Below are 20000 nucleotides of genomic sequence, written 5' to 3'. Positions count from 1 at the left end.
TTTAGTAAATGACTATAGAATACTATTCTTCATAGAGTGTCCATTAAAGAACAGTCAAAGTCAACATTATAGAAATAACCACACCCATAACATAACTGCTACAAAATACAATTTTCACAAGGAACTTCTAATTTTAAAATTAACTGAAACTATGTAAATAATTATGAGCAGAAATGTTTTAAATCTAACAAGTAACACAGTTTTTTCCCTTTTTTGTGATATTTTATAAACTATAAGAGCTTTTCTTACTTCTTATTTTACATAAGAAAAATTACAATCAACATTTAAAATCATCTTCTATTTCAATGTCTGCTTATAAATGTAATAGAATTTGATTTGTCCATTCATGACCCAAGTAAATTTACCACTATTTAACACTGACAATAGTATCATTATGGTATCTGTTTCCAGTATATTGATAATGGAACAACTTTTAGTATTAGACATATTATTCACATTTCTTTATAAACTTATTTCAACAATTATTTTAAGATATTAAGAACAACCAATCACAATAAAATGTTATTTAAAATAACTACAAAAAGATCATGAAAATGTTTTAAAACTTGAGTAATGACTGTTAGCGAAACATGCATGAGTTAGTGATAAACAACTATATTCCTTTCACAGGATCCAACACAGTTGGAGAGAGGGGAAAATCTCAAATTCAGCTTCAACAATTTCTAATAATAGTAATCTGGGACTACACAGCTGCAAAAACATTATTGACCACATCTCCTATGTCTCCCAGAAAGGTAATTTGTCAAAGTACCAAGATACAATTGCACCTCATATGAAGGGTATTACCTCAGGGTAGTCTTTGGGTGTGATGACTAAAGCTAGTCAAAGAAAAAATATACAACAACCACTACTTCAAAGTTATGCAGTTTTTTCTTAATATCTTTTCTACTGTTACTACAACACAAGAGTGCATGCTACCAGCTCTTCACAATTCGGAAGCTGTGTATATATACAGCTAACTATACAAATCCAACCACATTGCTCCAAAATTTCTTCTTCACTACTTTTTTTCAGTCCTTACTTCAAAACATTTTGGTCAATTCTTTCTTCTCCTACATAGATGCTACTGTGACTTAAAAGCACATGTTCTGTTGCATTACCAACACAACTGCAGAAAGTTACATCTTCTAAGCTCATATTCCTCAGAGACACTAACAGTAAACATAGCAGCCTTGGCAGTGTTATAGGGTTTGCAATGACTACAGACGCTGCCCCTCTTTCTCAGCAAAAGAATTAAAAAACGTTGTGTGTATGTGTGTACCACTATTTCTTTGCTATGTAGGAGCCAATTTTCTTTGTTCCAAACAACAAAACAAAAACAAAAAAAAACACTGCAAAGGCACCAACATAAAGGATAGAAATAAAACATTAAAAGTTAACAGACGGAATTAATAAATAATTAGTTGAGAGCAATGTGTTTACAGTGAAATCTAAAGAGTTTATTTAAAAGACATATTTTTATTTAAAAAAAAAACTAAAAATTGTTTTGTTTTTTTTTCCTTTTTAGCTTTTAAACAGGAACTACCTTTCACAGAGATAATACAGCAAGAACTTAGTCGTTATAATAAAAGACACTTTTCAGGAAATTTTCAGTAAGTAGCTGATGAGAATCAGGTATGTGTATATATAAAATCTGATAACATTGAAATTATTCATATATATATATATATATATATAGTGCTTCGTAAGATTCTAATTTTGAATGTCAATATTTCATAACATAACAACAAGGAGTGTGTTGTAGAGGATACATGTGAAATTTACAATGTGACACCTACTGAATTCCACCATTAAGTAAATATAGTCTATGGGAAATTTAAATAAATATTAAAATGCTAATTAATAAACAGGTCAATTATCATTATTATGAATTTGTTTTTTTACTTTTTACTTAAGTGAAGACTTTAGTAAAAAGACTTTTTACTAAACCGAAAATGTTTTCCAATTCAATTTCTGGAGAAATGCCACAAGCAATTATATCAAAGAAGAGTTATTGCCCCGTGTATCCTCCACCGCACGAGAAATAAACATGGGAGACAACACCTGTTACTAAGGGACAAAACTTTGATAGTCCTCGCAATATATTTTAACAAATCCTATTGATTTATTTTATTCAACTCCTCATCATATAAATTCACAGATTAAAATGGATTATCAGTAAAAATACGCACTATTCATGCACTTGTTTGATCATTATAGCAGAACACGTTGTGGAAAATGATTAAAAAAATGTTTTCAATCAAATGTTAATGAAGTGGTGATGAAAATAATGCATATTAAGAGTAAGCTGGAGGTTTTAATCGGAAATTGGATAATGTGAGTGATTAACCCTTTTACTGCAGAAATCAGATAGATCCTCTCAAAATTTCATTGCCCTAAACTGCGGGAAGCAGTTTTATATGCAAATCTAATTTTTGTTGAGTTTCCTGTTTGAAACCATTTATTGTTGAGATATGTCAAGTTTATTAAGGCAACATTACTTGCAGAAAATATCAGTTCTATTTTTTTAGGTAAACATTTAACATCATAACTAGAATGACCATGAAATTTAATTTTCACAGTTAAAGGGTTAAAAGCTAATTATCCATGCTCTGTTTTAAGCAGCAAACTACCTTTCACAATGATAACACAGCTGCTTTTAAAGCTTTCAATGTTCCTAGCCTAAAAAGAAATTTTTCAAACATCACAGAGATGTCATTGTGAGTATTTTTATTTGCTATAAATGGATATTACATAGCACAGATATTAAATTACTAAAATAAGTAGACACAAGTTTAGATATAATTTCACTAGATGGAATTATTATGGACCTCTACTTAAAAGAGAGCAATGTTATTGCTCACTTCACTTCTATAACTATGATTACATGAATCTTGAACACAGATGGATGAAATGCAGCTAAGCTTTTTGCCCAGCATGCTACCGAATCTGACATATCATCACCTTAGATAACTAAATTATTAACAATTATTTGTCAGAACTTAATCATCACTATATTGTTAAAAAAGAACACCCACCCCCCGCCCTTTTTTTTCTTCTTCTAAGGAAACAAATTTACCTGACTAACTTTTTTTTATTTTAGAGATATAGGTATTGTTGTCAACAATAAAAATAAAACGAAATAATATAAAAATATATATATTTGCATAATTATAGGATTTATTATCTTATATGTTAGAATATAAGTCAAAATCTAGATTTTGTTCTTGTTTTATTTCCTATGTTATTTATATAATTTAATGAAACTGAAATGAACTAGACTTACCAAACTAATTAAAATTTAAATCAAAGCAATTCAATCTAATTACAATTAGATTGTAAACTCTGAGAAGTTGTGAAAAATAAACAGTTCCGGGTGCAAATTGACAGAAATATAGATTTTAAAAAAACATGAATTTAATATGTAATGAAACATACTGCAAGCAATTTATAACAAAGAAAATTATGAATTTTGATGTTGAAATAATTGAATAAAATGTGCAAAAAAAAAGAAAAAGCATTAATTATTCCATAATTGGTAGGGAAAAAAGTGAGGGTGTCTAAAGTTTTAGATATCTAAAGTCTGTCTATTTAACAAAATTCAACTTATATAAATTTGAAAAGCAAGGCAATAATTCAAGCAACACAAGCAAGGAATTTATCTTATCACCAAGTGCAAAGATTTATGAGAGAATACACTCACGCACGCACACACAGACACATGCACGCACGCACACACATTTCAAGTGGAGTTAAAGATTTAGATACTTTGAAAATTTAAAGTTTCCTATATTCTTTTACTACAATAATGTGATAGAATCTCAGATAAGTATTATAAGAATCACTTAAGTGTTTCCATTGTTTAAACTTCATTAAAAGAACAACAAATACTAAATATATGATGTGGGAACAACAATTGCACTCACCCCCTTCAAGTAAAGTTAAACGTGGATTGCTGAGGTCAACTGGGATGAAATCTCTTAACCAAATTATTGAAGGCTTTGGATCCCCTTTTGCATGGCATTGTAAGATAGTATTCCTATCTTTTTCCACAGCCTTTAATGATGGGTGATCAGTAATTCTAGGGTAGCCTTCAGGCATTCCTGGAATGAAAAGAAAAAGAAAACAGAACATTATATATTGGGCAATAATTCTCACACTTTCAGATTAAAATAATGGAGATATTTCAAATCCAAAACAATGGATATATGATAAAATACGTTGATTTTATCACAAACTTGATGCAGACCATTTTCCTGAATTGACACATGTGAAACAAAAAACAACTAAAATTGATATCTTTGGAATAAGCATTTCTACCAGTTTATCAGAGAAGCAATTGACTGAATCTCCATAAAGAAATATTCTTAAAGACAATATATCATTAGCTCACTTCACCCAGTAAGTTGTAACGAATTAGAAGCAAGACAATAAAGGTGTATCAATGTGGTTGGTTGATCTGCTGTAAATGGAAGTTAAAGCGCCTACAGATTACATCCTACTGTTTTATAGCGAAGAAAGGTTTACTGCTTGCAAACAAAATAGATTGGTCATAGGTGGAACACTTTTCACTTTAGGTCTACTCAATGACTGGCTAGAGACAAAAGAAGAAATTAGCATAGCATCACAACCACATACAAGCACATATTTCTCTCTTCTTGGTGATTAATGAAAACAAATAAAGACAAAGAACGTGAATTTGTGATTATCATAGAGTTGCTATTAAAAACTGGAAAACAGGGGTTGCAAAGATTTGCATTAAATATAACTACAATATATTTTTGTATGTAGTGAACAAGTTTCTTAGGATTTTAATAGTAACTATCTGCGAAATGCTTAAAATGCTGTCACTTGAAGCTTTTAAGATGAAAATTAATGAATAATACAAGAATGATAAATGCAAATGATGAGATAAAAAGCACTTACAACACAAATACACACAGCCAGATACATGTTTAATTATGTCAATATTGTTAATTTTTGTAAATGAGATACTGATGACATATTACTAGATAATCGTTCTTGTTACTTCATATGACTAGTCATATCTTTTGATATCAATTTCAACTTTACAACTACATGCAACGCTTTCCTCCAGCCTGAGTTAGATAGGTCAGAAAATTGAAATATTTAGAAGGAAGCTTTGTGAGAGTTGAGAATGTTTATAACAAGCTTTAAATCTGAAAGGGGGAATAACTCTTCAGCGTAACTCTTTGTATTAAACAATTAAAGGTAACTTACAAAGCTAACTCGCGTCAAGAGTATAATAGTGTGGAAGATGAAGGGATAATATTGAAAGCAAATTTCAAGCAGAGAAGTTGTCCATAATATTATACAGTTGTTTCCCCTTCTAAAACTATCTTTTTCTATAATGATTTTTAATTTAGGATACAAAGCTTTAGTGATTTAGAAATATAAACAGTTGAAAGGCCAAGGTGACTGTGGCAAAATTTGAATTCAGAACATCAGGGGCTAACATAAACAACATACATACCTATTGCATTAAGAAAATCTATATAGCTGAGATCGGATAAAACATCAGAAACATGAGAAGTGACGGCCGGTTCAATGGTTTAGTCCAAAAAACATATTTTTTACAAAATATTTTGATAATTTTACCCCTAAAATTAGAAACATTACTATGCTTTGTGTGAACAGTGTGTGCCACTAAGGGCCTGAGTGGGGACATATTTTATCTAGGAGCAGCATTATTAATAACCAGATGTATAACCGAAAAAAACCCCCAAAAGAAGAGTAGAAAACAGAAGTTGAAGGTCTCTTATAAATGAAATGCAGACACTCTTGGATAACCGCCTCACTACCCATATTACTGAATGCTATCATCATTATCCACAACAAATATCAGATATACATACATGAGTTCCAGCTTCAGTAATAATATAAAAGAAAATATGTGTATCTGAAGATGATCAATGAAGGTTCTAATTAAAGTGCAGCACAAATAAAAGGCAGAAAAAAAAACCCCATCACCATTTCATACTTTCATATATTTTACAGTATTCAGTAATTCATCTTTTCATTTTGTGCTCACAAAATGAACTGGAATGAATATGTAAAAACAATTACAAGATGATTATGCGTGGTTATGAAAATAAGCTATTTCTGGTTTCTGAAAGATAAACACCATTAAAAAATCTCAAAGGAATAACTATTGATGTTAAGATACCCAAATCAAATTTCATTTGATGCCATTACTGAGAAGCCTATGTCATAGATTTCAGATTAAACCATAATTCTGTTGAAACCCAAGCCATTTTGATTATAAACAAAATGGCCTACAGCTGAAAATCTTATAAACAAGACAACTTCCAAACCTCAGGAGGTTCCACACACAGTCAAACTAGAAACTTCTAACGGCAAACTTTCAGGCATATCTGGGTAGTAAAGACACTTGCTTTGCAAACACGATACCTTGGGCAAGCACCATCTACCAGAGCCTCAGGTTGAACATTGCAATTTGAGTCAACTGGAGTAGAGAGAAATAGAGCAACAACCCATTGCAATCAAGTGTGTGTTTGTGGGGGGGGGGGACATTCAGTTGTATATACAGGTGAAAATAAGTTTGGATACTGTAAAATATTTAAGTCTGAAAGAATAAAGTAACTCTTTAAAAGGACATCGCTTTAGTGAACTTAGCCATTCAGTAAATAATAAATATAAATATGAAAGACAGTCTTAATATCACACTAAATAAATTATTTGATTTACTGAAACAATATTCACTGTAAGAGAAGGTAAATAAACACCTAGCAGTAAGTACAACCACTGACAAATGAGAAGGGGAAATAATTTCAAGGAATCAACAATCAGTGGAAACAAGAATAGAGATGTGAACACATTTCTGCCTCAATGGGTGTCACCAGTATAATGTTGTCTACATTGGACATCAGCCAAACTATAAGACTTTGAAATATACAAAAGGACCAGGGGACATCAATGGTGTATGGTGGTTTCAGTAATTAAAGGGAAAATGGGCTAAGAAAATAAGTCAGAGTGGTCAGTGACACACACTTATATGTACACTGTGAAAGATTAAACAAGGCATGAACCCAAACTAAAAAAAAAAGGCTAATAACAAAAATAAAATAAAAGCAAAAATTTTGGAAATTAAAGTCAAAAGGAAGTCAAGGTAAGATGTCTACAATGTTGTGTTGTCCCCAGTGAAATAATTAGAAGCTAAATAGGAAGTAGCAACAAACAAATAAACTTTACAAAGACAAAGATAGGAATATATCTATATATATATAAGTCAGTAAATAGTGGGGTTGTGTTAACCGCACGTGGAGAAATAATAGGAAAATGAAGAATAAGGCAGAATGCTAAATTGGAAGCATGTTTTAATAAAGATTTCTAACCGGCTTTCATTGCGAAAGCAAATTTTCAAGAAGGAGAATGAAAATATTTTTTTACAAAGAAGTACAAAATGAAGAAAATAATATATAAAAAAATAACTATACCAATACATTATATTGTCTTTGAGCTTTTGAAGTTCAACGGTAGTTCATGTATATAATGGTTGGAAAAATAAGGATGCATGAGAATTGAGAGTTGTGTTAGGTTTAAAAAAAGGGTTAAAAGTTTGTGTTAAGCTGGAAGTGTGGTGTCAAAACAGGAAGTGTGTGTGTAAGGGGAGACAAATGTTTTTAGTTGGAGATAGAAAGGGAATATAAGGAATCTCCACACAAGAAAGAATCAACAAGGAGAATCTTTTCATAGAGAAATTCCAACCATTTCTTAACGCACATACCCTTCAGTGACCTTATTTCTCTAGGAACAGACATAAACTTCCTGTTGAAAAAGAGTTCATAACTCCAACTAAAAACATTTGTCTCCCCTTTACAGAGTGTACTGGATGCTTTTTATGTGGCACCAGCACCAGAGTATGAACAAATCCTTAATCAGCCCTCCACTAAATATACTATAGTCTTGAATAATTTGAGAAGGGACTACAATGTGTCTAGCAGTGTTTAATAGTAATAGTAGGAGCCTAACAAAAATATCACAGAACAAAACAAGAGAAAGAGTTTTGACTACAAACCAAGCAAAAAAGAAATCTTAAATGGCTTAAATATCTCAAATTGGACAAGTGCATGCAGGAGGTTAATCTAAGGAGCAGGCTGTAGCTATAGGAGAGACAGAAAAAGGAGCAAAACACAGAAGTAAACTGTTTTCTGGGAAATACAGTAGTGATTGTTTTATAGGAAAAGAAAAACAGAGAGAGGGAACAGGGAGAAAGAAACTGAGCCAGTGAATGACTGTAAATATTTGATAGTTGTCACAGAGACATTAGTTGTCACAGAGACAAGTTCTTCGATAGTTTTCAACTAAACATATCCGGAAAAACTGGATGTAAAAAATTGTCATGAGACAGAAAAACACAGAACGTGGTTGTTTTCAAAGGCACCTGCCTTCTTCAAAGGTCAGTAACTCTTAGATACAAGTGGTGGGTTATTTCCCCTCCTCTCATATATAGATGCAAGACATAATGGAGTTAATGGATAACGAAAATTTCATATTGAATAGCTGTACTTAAGGAAATTGATACAATGTTTTTATGTTCTATCACGAATTTTTTTTTCAAATGCTTTGTTGTTATCCAGCATCTCCAAAGTTAACACCTGAGACGGAAAAGGATGAATAATTTGCATCTACTGACTGTTCCTCAAAAGAATGTATAACACCTTTAAACCCAGGAGAACATAAAACCTGAAATGAGTACAAAACACACACATATACATACGATACATGCAGATATACATAGATATATGTAGGCACACACACACTTCTGTTTCTCTCATTTAAATATGAGAAAGCCTTTATCTTGAACTACATAATCAAGTAAATTCATTCTTTCTCTTTTACACTTCAAAACTACAGAAGGAATGTATTTACGTTATTGTATAATAGATTATCACATCTAAAGGCTTTCTAAAATTTTAATTTATTTCAATATTTCTCATTCATGTTTTTGTTTATAAAAGAAATAAAACAACCGAATGAATGTGCCTATGTAGATACACATATGATAAATTTTGTGAAAAATGTAGTGAAGTAGTACACAAGCTAATTAGTCAATCATGTAATACAGGTAGGTGATCTACCCAATATCTAACAGCTGTATCATCAGCTACTCTAAAAGCAAAGGTGATGCTCAAGAATGAACCTTGGTCTATCAAACTGAGAGACCAAATTATAAAAGTAACAAAAATTTACATAGCACAACAGATTAGGAAGACAATCAGCTTAGATTAGATGCAGCAGCTTGAGGGACTACTGATGTTTTCTACCTAGTGAGACAACTACAAGAGAATTAGATAGTTCAGAATACATTTCTTCAAAAATCTGTTGATAAGGAGAAGGTATTTGACAAGGATACCACAAGCTGTAGCCTAATGGTCTCAAAGTATTCACTGGAAATACTGGCTTATGAGAGCATTGCACAATATGTACTGAAAAGCAGTCAGTCATGTGAGAACTGACAATGAGTTCAGTAAGGAATGTAGTGTGCAGGTAGGCATTCATCCAAGCTCAGTTCTCTTCTATTATTGTAACAGAAGATTTAAAAACAAGCTGTCCATGGGAACTTCTATATACTGGTGATCTAGGTACTCATCAGGGATACTGTGAGAGATTTACAAAAAAAATTTAAGAAGAAGAAACATAACCTAGAATTAAGAAGCATGAGGGTAGGACAGGACCACTAGGGAAATAGCCATGCATAATATACAGAAAAGAAAAGGCAGAAGTTCCATATAATGTTCTTGGAGAGGTGTGTGCATGCACAAGATGTACAAGGATGATATAGGAAGGCTGACAATGAATAAGCATTTTATATGTCACAGATGCACACAAATAATTAATAAAGTACTAGTAAACTGTTGCTGAAAGATTTAGCTACCTAAGTAACCAACTCAAGGAGCATGTTTTCAAAGTATAGTGGCCAGAATAAGACCAAGCTGGATAAAACTCAGTGAACCATTACATCATCTAACAAAAAGATTCCCTATCATGTATATCATGTAACACTGCATGACAGTGACATGTAGGTACGGAATGCGAGGTTTTTCAAAAGTGGGGAAGAAATAAAACAAGCTTGGTCAGATAAATGTGTAAGATTAGTGTGCATGAATTATGAAGCAGATAAGCTGAGATTAATCAGATGCAGTGTGCACGAGACACAAACATGTTGGAATGGATATGCAATGCATACGGATGATGACAGATAAAATAGAAATTACCAAGTGATCAATGTGAATAAAAACTAAGGAAGAAGACAGCAGAGGACTAGGTAAAAATATCATAAGGGTACCCCATGTAAACCACAGACGAGGTCAAGAGAGATACAGCCAAGCTAAAAGAAAAGGTATAATTTCTAGATGGCAGGAGTCGGGCAAAAAACAGAGTAAAATGTCAGGAAGGCTCCTTAGAAGTAGTCGATAGCATAGTTTTATGTACATGACCTAATTACCAATGGGGTGGGTGTCCTGAAAATATAGTGGCAAATAATAGCAAGAATAAGAATGGGTTGAAACAAGTGCAGGTGACAAATAATATATCCTTCAGAACAAAGTGTAGAATGGTTGATATCTTTATATATGAAGTGTGATGTTGTATGTCAGTGAGATGTGGGCCTTGAGTGTAGAGGATTGCTGAAGACCAGAAATAAATAAAGTGAGCATGTGTTGTTGGTTGCATGACATTATGGTGAATGAATGACAAAATACAAATGGAGCTAAACAATCAGATGTAGTGTGCAAGAGAGATGACTGCACATGTGATGTAATATGGATGACAACAGCTGTATAAAGAAGTGTTAAGGGCTGACAGAACCTGTGGAAAAGGGATTTTGAGGTAGGCAGAGGACAGAGTAGTGGAGATTGCAATACAGGAGAAGGCTTAACCACCGGGACTGCGTGGCAAATGTATTGATAATGATGAAGTAATGGTGGATGCTGAGATGTATAATTAATATCTATACTCAGGTCTTTCCCTATTTTATACCTAAGTATTCATCTTCAGCCTCTCTTGTCTATTTCATCCAAATCCTGCCTATATATCACTCACCACATTTCCTTTTCACTATACCATACTATTTCTATTCTACCCTCCTATCAATTTCTATCTCCGTGAATAACAAAAAATTAGATCCACCATGGTGGTAGCTTAATTGATGTGTGCCTTATATAGCATAAACATATCATAACTTGATTTTATCTACACACATATACCTATTTATACATATATATATATATGTACAGATATATATGCACATTTAAATGCATTCATCCACACACATTTAAATACCTCCCCACCAATATGTGTATAGTGCATATATATATATATATATATATATATATATATATATATATATATATATAAAATGTAAGAGAAAAATGCTCTAAACTATACTCAGCATGAAAAGATGTAAAACGATATGTAAACAATTTCGAACCTTTATAACGTTCACTACAAACTGATACACAAAATACAGTACAATTATGTGTAGTATCCCAATTCTATAACTAAGTACTGCACATGAATTGTGCTTTCCATACTAGGTAGGAATTTTACAATTAAATAGCTAAAACAAAGGTAAATTTACAGCTAGTAATTCGACTTTTGAAGTAAGTACTGTTTCATTAGGACAATCTGAAAGAGGTGGAATAATGTGTAATTTAGAAGAAACAGCATGAAGGCTGAGGTAAGGTAAGAACTTGCGCCTAAGCAATTAGTAACAATGCAAGGTTATTAAGCCACTTCATAGTTTCAGTAAGAGAATAAACTTTAATAGAAACTAATATTTACCCTGAACAATTGAAATATAGATTTGCAACTAACTTATGAATAGTAAAAATCTTCAGAGATATAAACCTGGTGACAGTACAAAGTAAGGAATTACAACACACAAGCCAGAACAAAAAAATCCTCCCCAATCCCAATTTCTCCCAATAGAAATTTTAAGATTAAATTATATTAGGAATTATTAGATTATCAATGAATTGCATGCATATTAGAACAGTCTTAATATGCAAAACCCAAAATGTAACTTTAATAAATGACATTCTAGATTCAAGTTTTAAAAAATGAAAACAAATTAAAATAATAATAATAATAACAACAATAATAAATAAATAAATAGCCTTAATAATACACAGCTTCATTGTAAAATATTTATTTTGGCAATAAACAGGTTTTGAAAATTGCCTGCATAAGATTTTAATTGGAAAGTTGTTTAGTGTTTGTTATCTCAGTTTGACAAGTTCTTGAAGTAAGGCAATTGAAGCAGTAACATTGTTGAAGAGTAATGGAATACAGATTAATGAATGTTTTCAAAAAAACAATACAATATTCTATTATTTTGTTCAACAAAACAGAAAGAACATAAAATAAACATAGTTCTAATCTTCTGGTTATTATATGAATGAGTTTATTAAAAACAGCTAACTTTGATATGAAGGTTAGGCTCTTAACAGGAGGCCAAGCTCACCTTTATAATATTAATTAAAAAGCTGATGTTTACCACTTAACAACTATTACACATTACAGGAAAGAAAAATTGCAAAAGACAAATAAAAAAAAAATAAAAAGTAGAATTAGAGGAAGCTAGTAAGGGCATTTAGCAAAATACGGTTAATAAAATTTATAAAATAACAGAAGTTTGTGTGTTGTTTAGGAGATGCAAGTTCTGACGTTTAGGGCAGTGCCTTGAATGGCATTTTGCATTTTTCTGCTCAAACCTGCCTTTCCTCACAGTGAACAAACATAACTTATTTTACAAATTTTGTTAAACATTTCAGCTAACTACGCTTGATGAAGAATTTTCTGATAATGCAGAAAACGAAAAGGAAAGACAAAAAAAATTATGGGAGAAAACAATAAAAAAAAAATACCCCTATTTTAATTTTTATTTGAAGACAGTGATTGAAGTGATAATACATTCGAAGTAAATTAAATTTTCTATAATATAATTCTAGAGAAAGATATAAATTTTTGAAATATAATAATGGCTTCAAATTTTGGCACAAGGGCAGTAATTCTGGGAAAGGGGTTAAGTAGATAACATCAACCCCAGTGTTCAACTGGTACTTATTTTATCGACTCTGAAAGGATGAAAGGCAAAAGTCAACCTTGGCAGAATTTGAATTTAGAACGTAGCAACAAACAGAAATAATGAGGATTTTTCTTTCTTAATATACTGAAGATACATCAATCCACAACACTATATGCCTGGTATTTTGCCACATCAACTCTGCAAAGTTGATATGGCAAAATCAATAGAAGCAACAGTTTTGCACTACTTCAAAATGTAGAAGAGTAAGAACCAAATATCATATGGACGTATAGTCCAACACTGCCACCAATTTTAAGTGGAACAAACCCGTTTTGCAAGATAAAGGTACACTGGCTGAGTAATAGTAATAACAATTTCTTACATAGGCACAAGGCTAGAAATTTGGCAGAAGAAGCAATATTTGATTAAGTACTTTATCTTATCAACTTAAAAAAGATTAAAAAGCAAAGTTGACCTTGAAAGATTTGAATTCAGAATGTAGAGAACTGGAAGAAATACCAAAAACCATTTTGTCTGAAGTTAATAATAATCCTGCCAAATAATAATTGTCAGTTTTGTAATGTTAATAATAACTATTTTACCATACGTAGATGTTCTAACCAAATTTTTTGTACAACAGTCAATAGCAATTTTATTTATGGCAGTAGGAGTTGAGTTAACAGACAATACCCTCATCTCTACATTTTAAATGGGCCACAAAAATTCTTCCTGACCATTTACTCTTGATTTTAGTTCTTCATTCATCTGAATCCCTTCCCTACTTCTATTTCTTGCCATGATTCCATATGTCAAACTTCATTCCATCAGTGTATATACTATACTTTCATTTCCCATTCTTCTAGTTTAGCCTCTTATACAACATTACAACATTATGATAACCACCACATTAACATGTTAAGTATGAAATATCTTCAATAACTACAATACATAGAAAATGTATTCCACCAGCTATATTTTACACTTGTACTATACCACCAGCAATAATTAACACCTTTAACATATGATTCATTTAATCATAGCCACATTTCACAGCATTGTAGAAAAATACAACTACAACCAGAGATAATATATACAAATCACCAACAACTAATGAATCTAATGCCAGTGCTGTACGAATCATCTACCACCAACTGAATTTCACAACAAAACTATGACAAGTACCAATAGCTACTTTTCACCTCAACTCTTTAGCATTCAGTTCATTCTGGTAAACTAATGCTTATTAATTTACATTGTTTTAAATTAATTATGAACATCTCTTAGATTCAAGATCTTGATGAAGTGATTGCTTATCTTTAGAATGACATTGTTGGGTAGATGTGAGAGGCTGGATCTGGTCAGTTTGAACAAGAAACAAGTGGGATATTTGGGCTGGATATGGTTGGTTTGAATGCTAAAGGGTTAAAGCATATAACATGTCACCATTGCTGCTTTACAATTATAATATATGAAATACCTATCACTACCAATACTTCACAAAACCACATTTTACATGACTACCTGGCATATTTCACACATGTATATATTATATGGTACAATATTATTAGCCATATTCCACAACCCAATGAAAAGCAATGGCAGACCTGGTTGGTTCTACACATGATGACACATCTGGGACTACTATCATCACATACATGGCTTCACTCCAGATAAGGGGTGGAGTATAAGAGGAGGGGCAAGAATATGTTTCTAGCTATAGAGTAGCTACCAGAGTGGAACTGGAAAGAGATAAAATGGTGTCGGAGGTGTGAGAGAGGACCCTTAAAATATTATGTGAGTAGAATTGAGGGGGCACAGGAGAGCAGGGTTCGTGGGTAGGTCAAGGCTATAAAAGTATATGGGTGAGTGAGAGATTAGACATGGGAAATGACTCACATGGTTTATAAAATAAGTAAGTGTTGAGGGGATGATATACATGGTGACAGCTATAGCAACTGAGGAGGGTTGAGAGGTGAATATAGTGAATGGCAGACATGAGGTTGAGGTATAGACAATGACACATGAGTTGAGGTAAGGAAGCTAAGAAGAGATGACTAACAGAGGAAGAATGAGAGAGAGTCTTTCAGAGAAAGATAGATAGTCAGATAATGTGTGTCTAGGTAGGTTGTAAGGGTGTAAGATGGTAGAGAGTGAGAGATCTACGGTGGTAGGGAAGTAAAGATAATTTTGTGACCCAGGAGAGTAATCAATGTAAAATGTTGGTGGAGAGGACAATATTAACGATGAAATGTTTCCATGAATTGAGAATAATAAGTCGTATCGGAACAGTAAGTAAAGTGTGCTGTCCTGTTCTCATATAATTATAATAGCAAAATGCTGCAGTGAGAGATGTTGAGTGATAGTGATATCCTGAGGAAGGAATTAGGCAACAAGTTCAGTTGTTTATATATAAGTTTCACCAACATGGGCAGGTCTTTTGAAGAATTGAATATCACCAGTTATTTTGGTCTTTTGTCAGCTCCTTCAAGTGGTTCAAGGTCTCTGAGATCAACCTTCATGACATCATCTCATGTCTTAGAAAGCACACATGGTAGTTAACCCATAGCTGGGACCCTAACAAGTGCAACTACTCCAGATCAGAGAAGACCTAGGAACAATAGTGGCTAGGAGGTGGTTCAACACTCCTTAAGACCCCAAAACTACCATACCAAGGTCCCCACTACTGGATGCAGCTTAAAGTCTTACCCTGTAATAATGTAATTCTGATAGGTAATCTGCCAAAACATGTTTTATAAGCCACAAAATGCCAAATGAGTGTTACTGTCATACAAGCAGCATTTTTCATTTTTGACATTTCGTGAAAAGATGTCCAATCATGAGGAAAAGAACCCTGATTGCCTTTATTTTACCTTTTACTTGTTTCAGTTGTTAGACTATGGTCACACTGGGGGCCCCACCCTCAGGTAAACCAAATGAATCGACCCCAGTACTATATTTTTTTCTTCAACTTTGTACATATTCTATCAGGTCTTTTGCTGAATCACAATGTAAACATACCTACACAGCTTGTCAAGCAATCGTGGGGGGTAAACACAGACACACACACACATATCCTCATTTAACAACTATTTTCCATGCTGGCATGGGTAGGATGGTCTGACAGGAAGAGGCAAGTCAGAAGATTACACCAAGCTCTGCTGTTTGTTTTGACATGATTTCTACAGCTGGATACCCTTCCCAATGCCAACCAGTATTAGTGTGGTCACCAAACAGCTTGCAGGACAAGAACCCTCAACTGAGAGGGACAGAATTAGGTCTGGCATTAGAAGAGAAACATGGCTTCCTCAGAAGGAGAAGAAAGAGAGGAGAGAAAGATACTGAAGATGTGACAGACATTGGGCAGGAGCCATACACTCAAGTTACAAGATATATTTGGTCTTGTATCTTGATGGCAATACTAGGATCACTGGCACTATGCAGCGGTGCCCTGTTCTACTGTTTGTATAACTACTAATGCCAAAGTTTACTGCAAGTTCTTCCTGGATTTTACAGATGTATGCATATATATCTATACATACATACATATATACATATATATATATATATATATATATATATATATATATATATATATACACACACACACTTGTTGTTGTCGTTATCATTTAACATCTGTGTTCCAAGCTGGTATGGGATGAATGGATCAACAGGATCTAACTAACCTGATGGCTACATCAGTCACTAGTATTTGATCACAGAGCCAGTCTAGGAAGACGCCAAAAACCAGGTGAGATGGTGTGAGGGCGGTTGCTATGGCATTGAGGTAGATCCAGCCACCTCCATTAACAGGGACAAAACCTGGATTTAAAACACTGGATGATGCTGTTGATGATGACTAGGGCAGCCCATTCAAGGGTTTCTGTTATTCATATTAACCCAAGTATATACTTTAGTCTTGTAATATTTCATGTCACTATCGATCAAAAGACCATGACACTGTATATGGTAAGAAGCATGCAACACTAGTTTTCACCATCAAATATATTTAATATAGCCATAACATAGACATGCATATACCTACAATTAGCTTATATAGTTTCTATCAGATAAATTCAGTTCGCAAGGCATTGCTGCTGCAGTAAAATTGTACCAGGAACCACAGGTTTGCAATGTGGACTTCTGAACAACACAGCCATGCACCTATCTTGAGATTTATAAGTCATATGATTTAAAAAGGAAAATTCCTACTTGTAAAGCTGGGATTTATATTTATTTTGTCATTAACTGTTTCTAACTCTAGTAGCTTCTGTAGATTTACAATTGGGATTCTGCTGATACAATTTGGTAGTTGCAAGTTATTCAAGAAATCATTCCTATTTTACATGTTATTCCTTTTTCATTTTTGAATTAAATAACACAATTTATCATCAATTATATTTAAGAATAATACAATATTAAAACATCTTCATCAAAACTTCAAATTATTTTTTCTTTTTTTTTTTTTCATTTAAATCAAATAAATTATTTCAATTCCAAACAAATTTCATATTTAATTAAATTACATGGGATACAAATGACCATTTATAATTAAATTGAATTAATATAAAGAAACATGAAGAGGTTTATGTCGATAAATAGGGGGTGAAAAAGTGAATTTAAATGAAATGTATATTTTATATATATATATATATATGTATATATATGTATATATACATATATATATATGTATATATACACACATATATATATAGATATGAAAGTGAAAACAAGTGCAGGCAAGTACAATGTACCAAATTTTCAAAAGTTCTTTTAGGTGCCAACATAATCACAAGCCAGAAGAAATATAAGCTTGGCCCCCCTACCTATTCTTCAAACACATCTGAGATACAACAGCTGACAGGAGAGAGGGCTACACTACTGCCCCACTGGTATTCAATTCAGGTCACAACAACGGGGTAACATAAAATGTGTATCATACAAATACATATTCAGATATGTATACATATATGTATAACTGTGTATATATACACATATATATGCAAACATATATATACACACACATATATGCATATTATCATTGTTTAATGTCCGCCCTCCATGGGTGGGACCATACATTTATACACATATATGCATATGCACACTTACACACACATACACATTTATACATATATATATAATATATATATATATGCATATACATGATACATATGCATACACATATATATATATCTATATATATATTTATATACTGTTTTCTCATATAATGTTTATTTTCCAAAGCTACAGGTAGGTTATTGAGATAAGATTTTACAGCCAGATGCAATTTCTCTGGCTACCCTTTACCTGTTTTGCAAATTAGTGCACAAATTTTTAAGCACTGAACAGCTAATCAGATAAACATTCAATTTTTGTTTAAATAAAACTAGGGGCCATCAAGATTAATGCAGATTCACATGTAAGACGCATTATAAAATTATATGTATAGGTGTGTGTTTTAATGTATATACCTATGTAGTGTTCACTGTCAGAAAAAAAAAAAAGTATTCCTGGGTGCACAGAATCTTCAGGCAAGTTATGACTATGAAGATTAGTGGCATGAAACTCAAGGTGCAAAACAAACTCCCAGCTTCAGTTTTGATTTAAAAAAAAACTGTACATATACTTATATATACATACACACACACATACATACACACATACACGAACACAGGTAGGACAGTGCTATTGAAGAGACTGGCAGATATGGCCAGCCTTCTTCAGCTTAGTTTTTAATGAGGTAAATGCAGTCTATCCTGCTGCTTTTCTGCTTGAGATTCAGCATTCATGTCTCAGCACATAATTACTGCATGCCCTAAGTAGATATATTCCAATACCTCCTCAATTTCATCACTCCCCCACTTCTATTTGGCCTTCAGACTGCATGTATTTTGTTGCCATGTCATACATTTTAAGGTCTACTATGAAGAGAGAACATTAATTGGATCTGATGCAAAGGGTCATGGAACGATCCATACTTAGAATGTCACTTAGAGGACATATCTGAAATGAGGTAGTTTAGGAATGGAGTGGATTGAATGGACATGATCACAGAATACCAAAAGCATAAGTTCAGCTAGGCTGAACATATAGCAAGGTTCACAGACAACTGGTGTACCCATGCAGTTGCCAAGTGGTATTCAAGAGATCAGAAAAAAAAAACCCACTCAGAAGCCTTCCAAGACAATGTAATTAAATGATTTCAGCCAATAAAAAATATCTCCAACACTCCATTGCAACTTAACCTACAACCTAATTGCCATTCACCTGAATGCCACATACGCCAGAAAAATTTCATCTCAACAGAAACTATATAAAGACAAAATTAATTTCATCAAGCACAGTCTCAAGATGAGCTAGCTAGCCAAACCCTGAATCACTGTCAATACTATTCTTGTTAGAGAGAAAGTATACCAAATCCAATCACAAGGTTTTGGCTGACCTACGGTTTATAGTAAAAGGCACATACCCAAGGTGCCACACAATGGGATTGAATCTGGACTTGGTATGAGGTGCTCATGAAACATATTTAACTATATGCCCATATTTGCACCTGTACATATATACATGATATACATATATGCCCATACATTTTTTAAAATATATCCTCATACACAGTAAAACATACACACACATTATATATATATATATGTGTGTGTGTGTGTGTGTGTGTGTGTGTGTGTGTGTGTGTGTGTGTGTGTGTGTGTGTGTGTGTGTGTGTGTGTGTGTGTGTGTGTACAACTACATTGTTTTACATCATTTTATTCCCTCCAGAATAATATCAATGTTTTCTTCGAGACATATGTCGAAAGTATAAAGATTTGAATAGCACCTGCGTTTGACCCTATTTCTTAATCTATCTATCTATCTATCTATATATATATACATATATATACATTTATAAAGATATAACATATATACAAATATATAC

General features: G+C 32.7%; 1 protein-coding gene and 1 long non-coding RNA gene across 11 annotated transcripts in view; one reads left to right on the top strand and one right to left on the bottom strand.

Annotated features, from left to right (window-relative positions):
• The window catches only part of LOC106871599 (tyrosine-protein phosphatase Lar), a 586729-nt gene that overhangs the window by 160251 nt on the left and 406478 nt on the right, over nt 1-20000 (bottom strand). For all 8 annotated transcript variants that reach the window (XM_052971329.1, XM_052971328.1, XM_052971334.1 and 5 more), the window contains one exon: nt 3927-4103. In XM_052971329.1, coding sequence (XP_052827289.1) covers nt 3927-4103 — 177 coding nt within the window. The remainder of the gene's footprint in view (nt 1-3926; nt 4104-20000) is intronic.
• LOC128248924 (uncharacterized) overlaps nt 1-20000 on the top strand; it is a 126050-nt gene that overhangs the window by 26344 nt on the left and 79706 nt on the right. For all 3 annotated transcript variants that reach the window (XR_008265079.1, XR_008265077.1, XR_008265078.1), the window contains exon 2: nt 1529-1635. This is a non-coding gene — a long non-coding RNA (uncharacterized LOC128248924). The remainder of the gene's footprint in view (nt 1-1528; nt 1636-20000) is intronic.

This window comes from Octopus bimaculoides, chromosome 10 (genome assembly GCF_001194135.2).
Source record: "Octopus bimaculoides isolate UCB-OBI-ISO-001 chromosome 10, ASM119413v2, whole genome shotgun sequence".
Lineage (NCBI taxonomy): Eukaryota > Metazoa > Mollusca > Cephalopoda > Octopoda > Octopodidae > Octopus > Octopus bimaculoides.
This window is presented reverse-complemented; position numbering and strand designations above follow the sequence as displayed.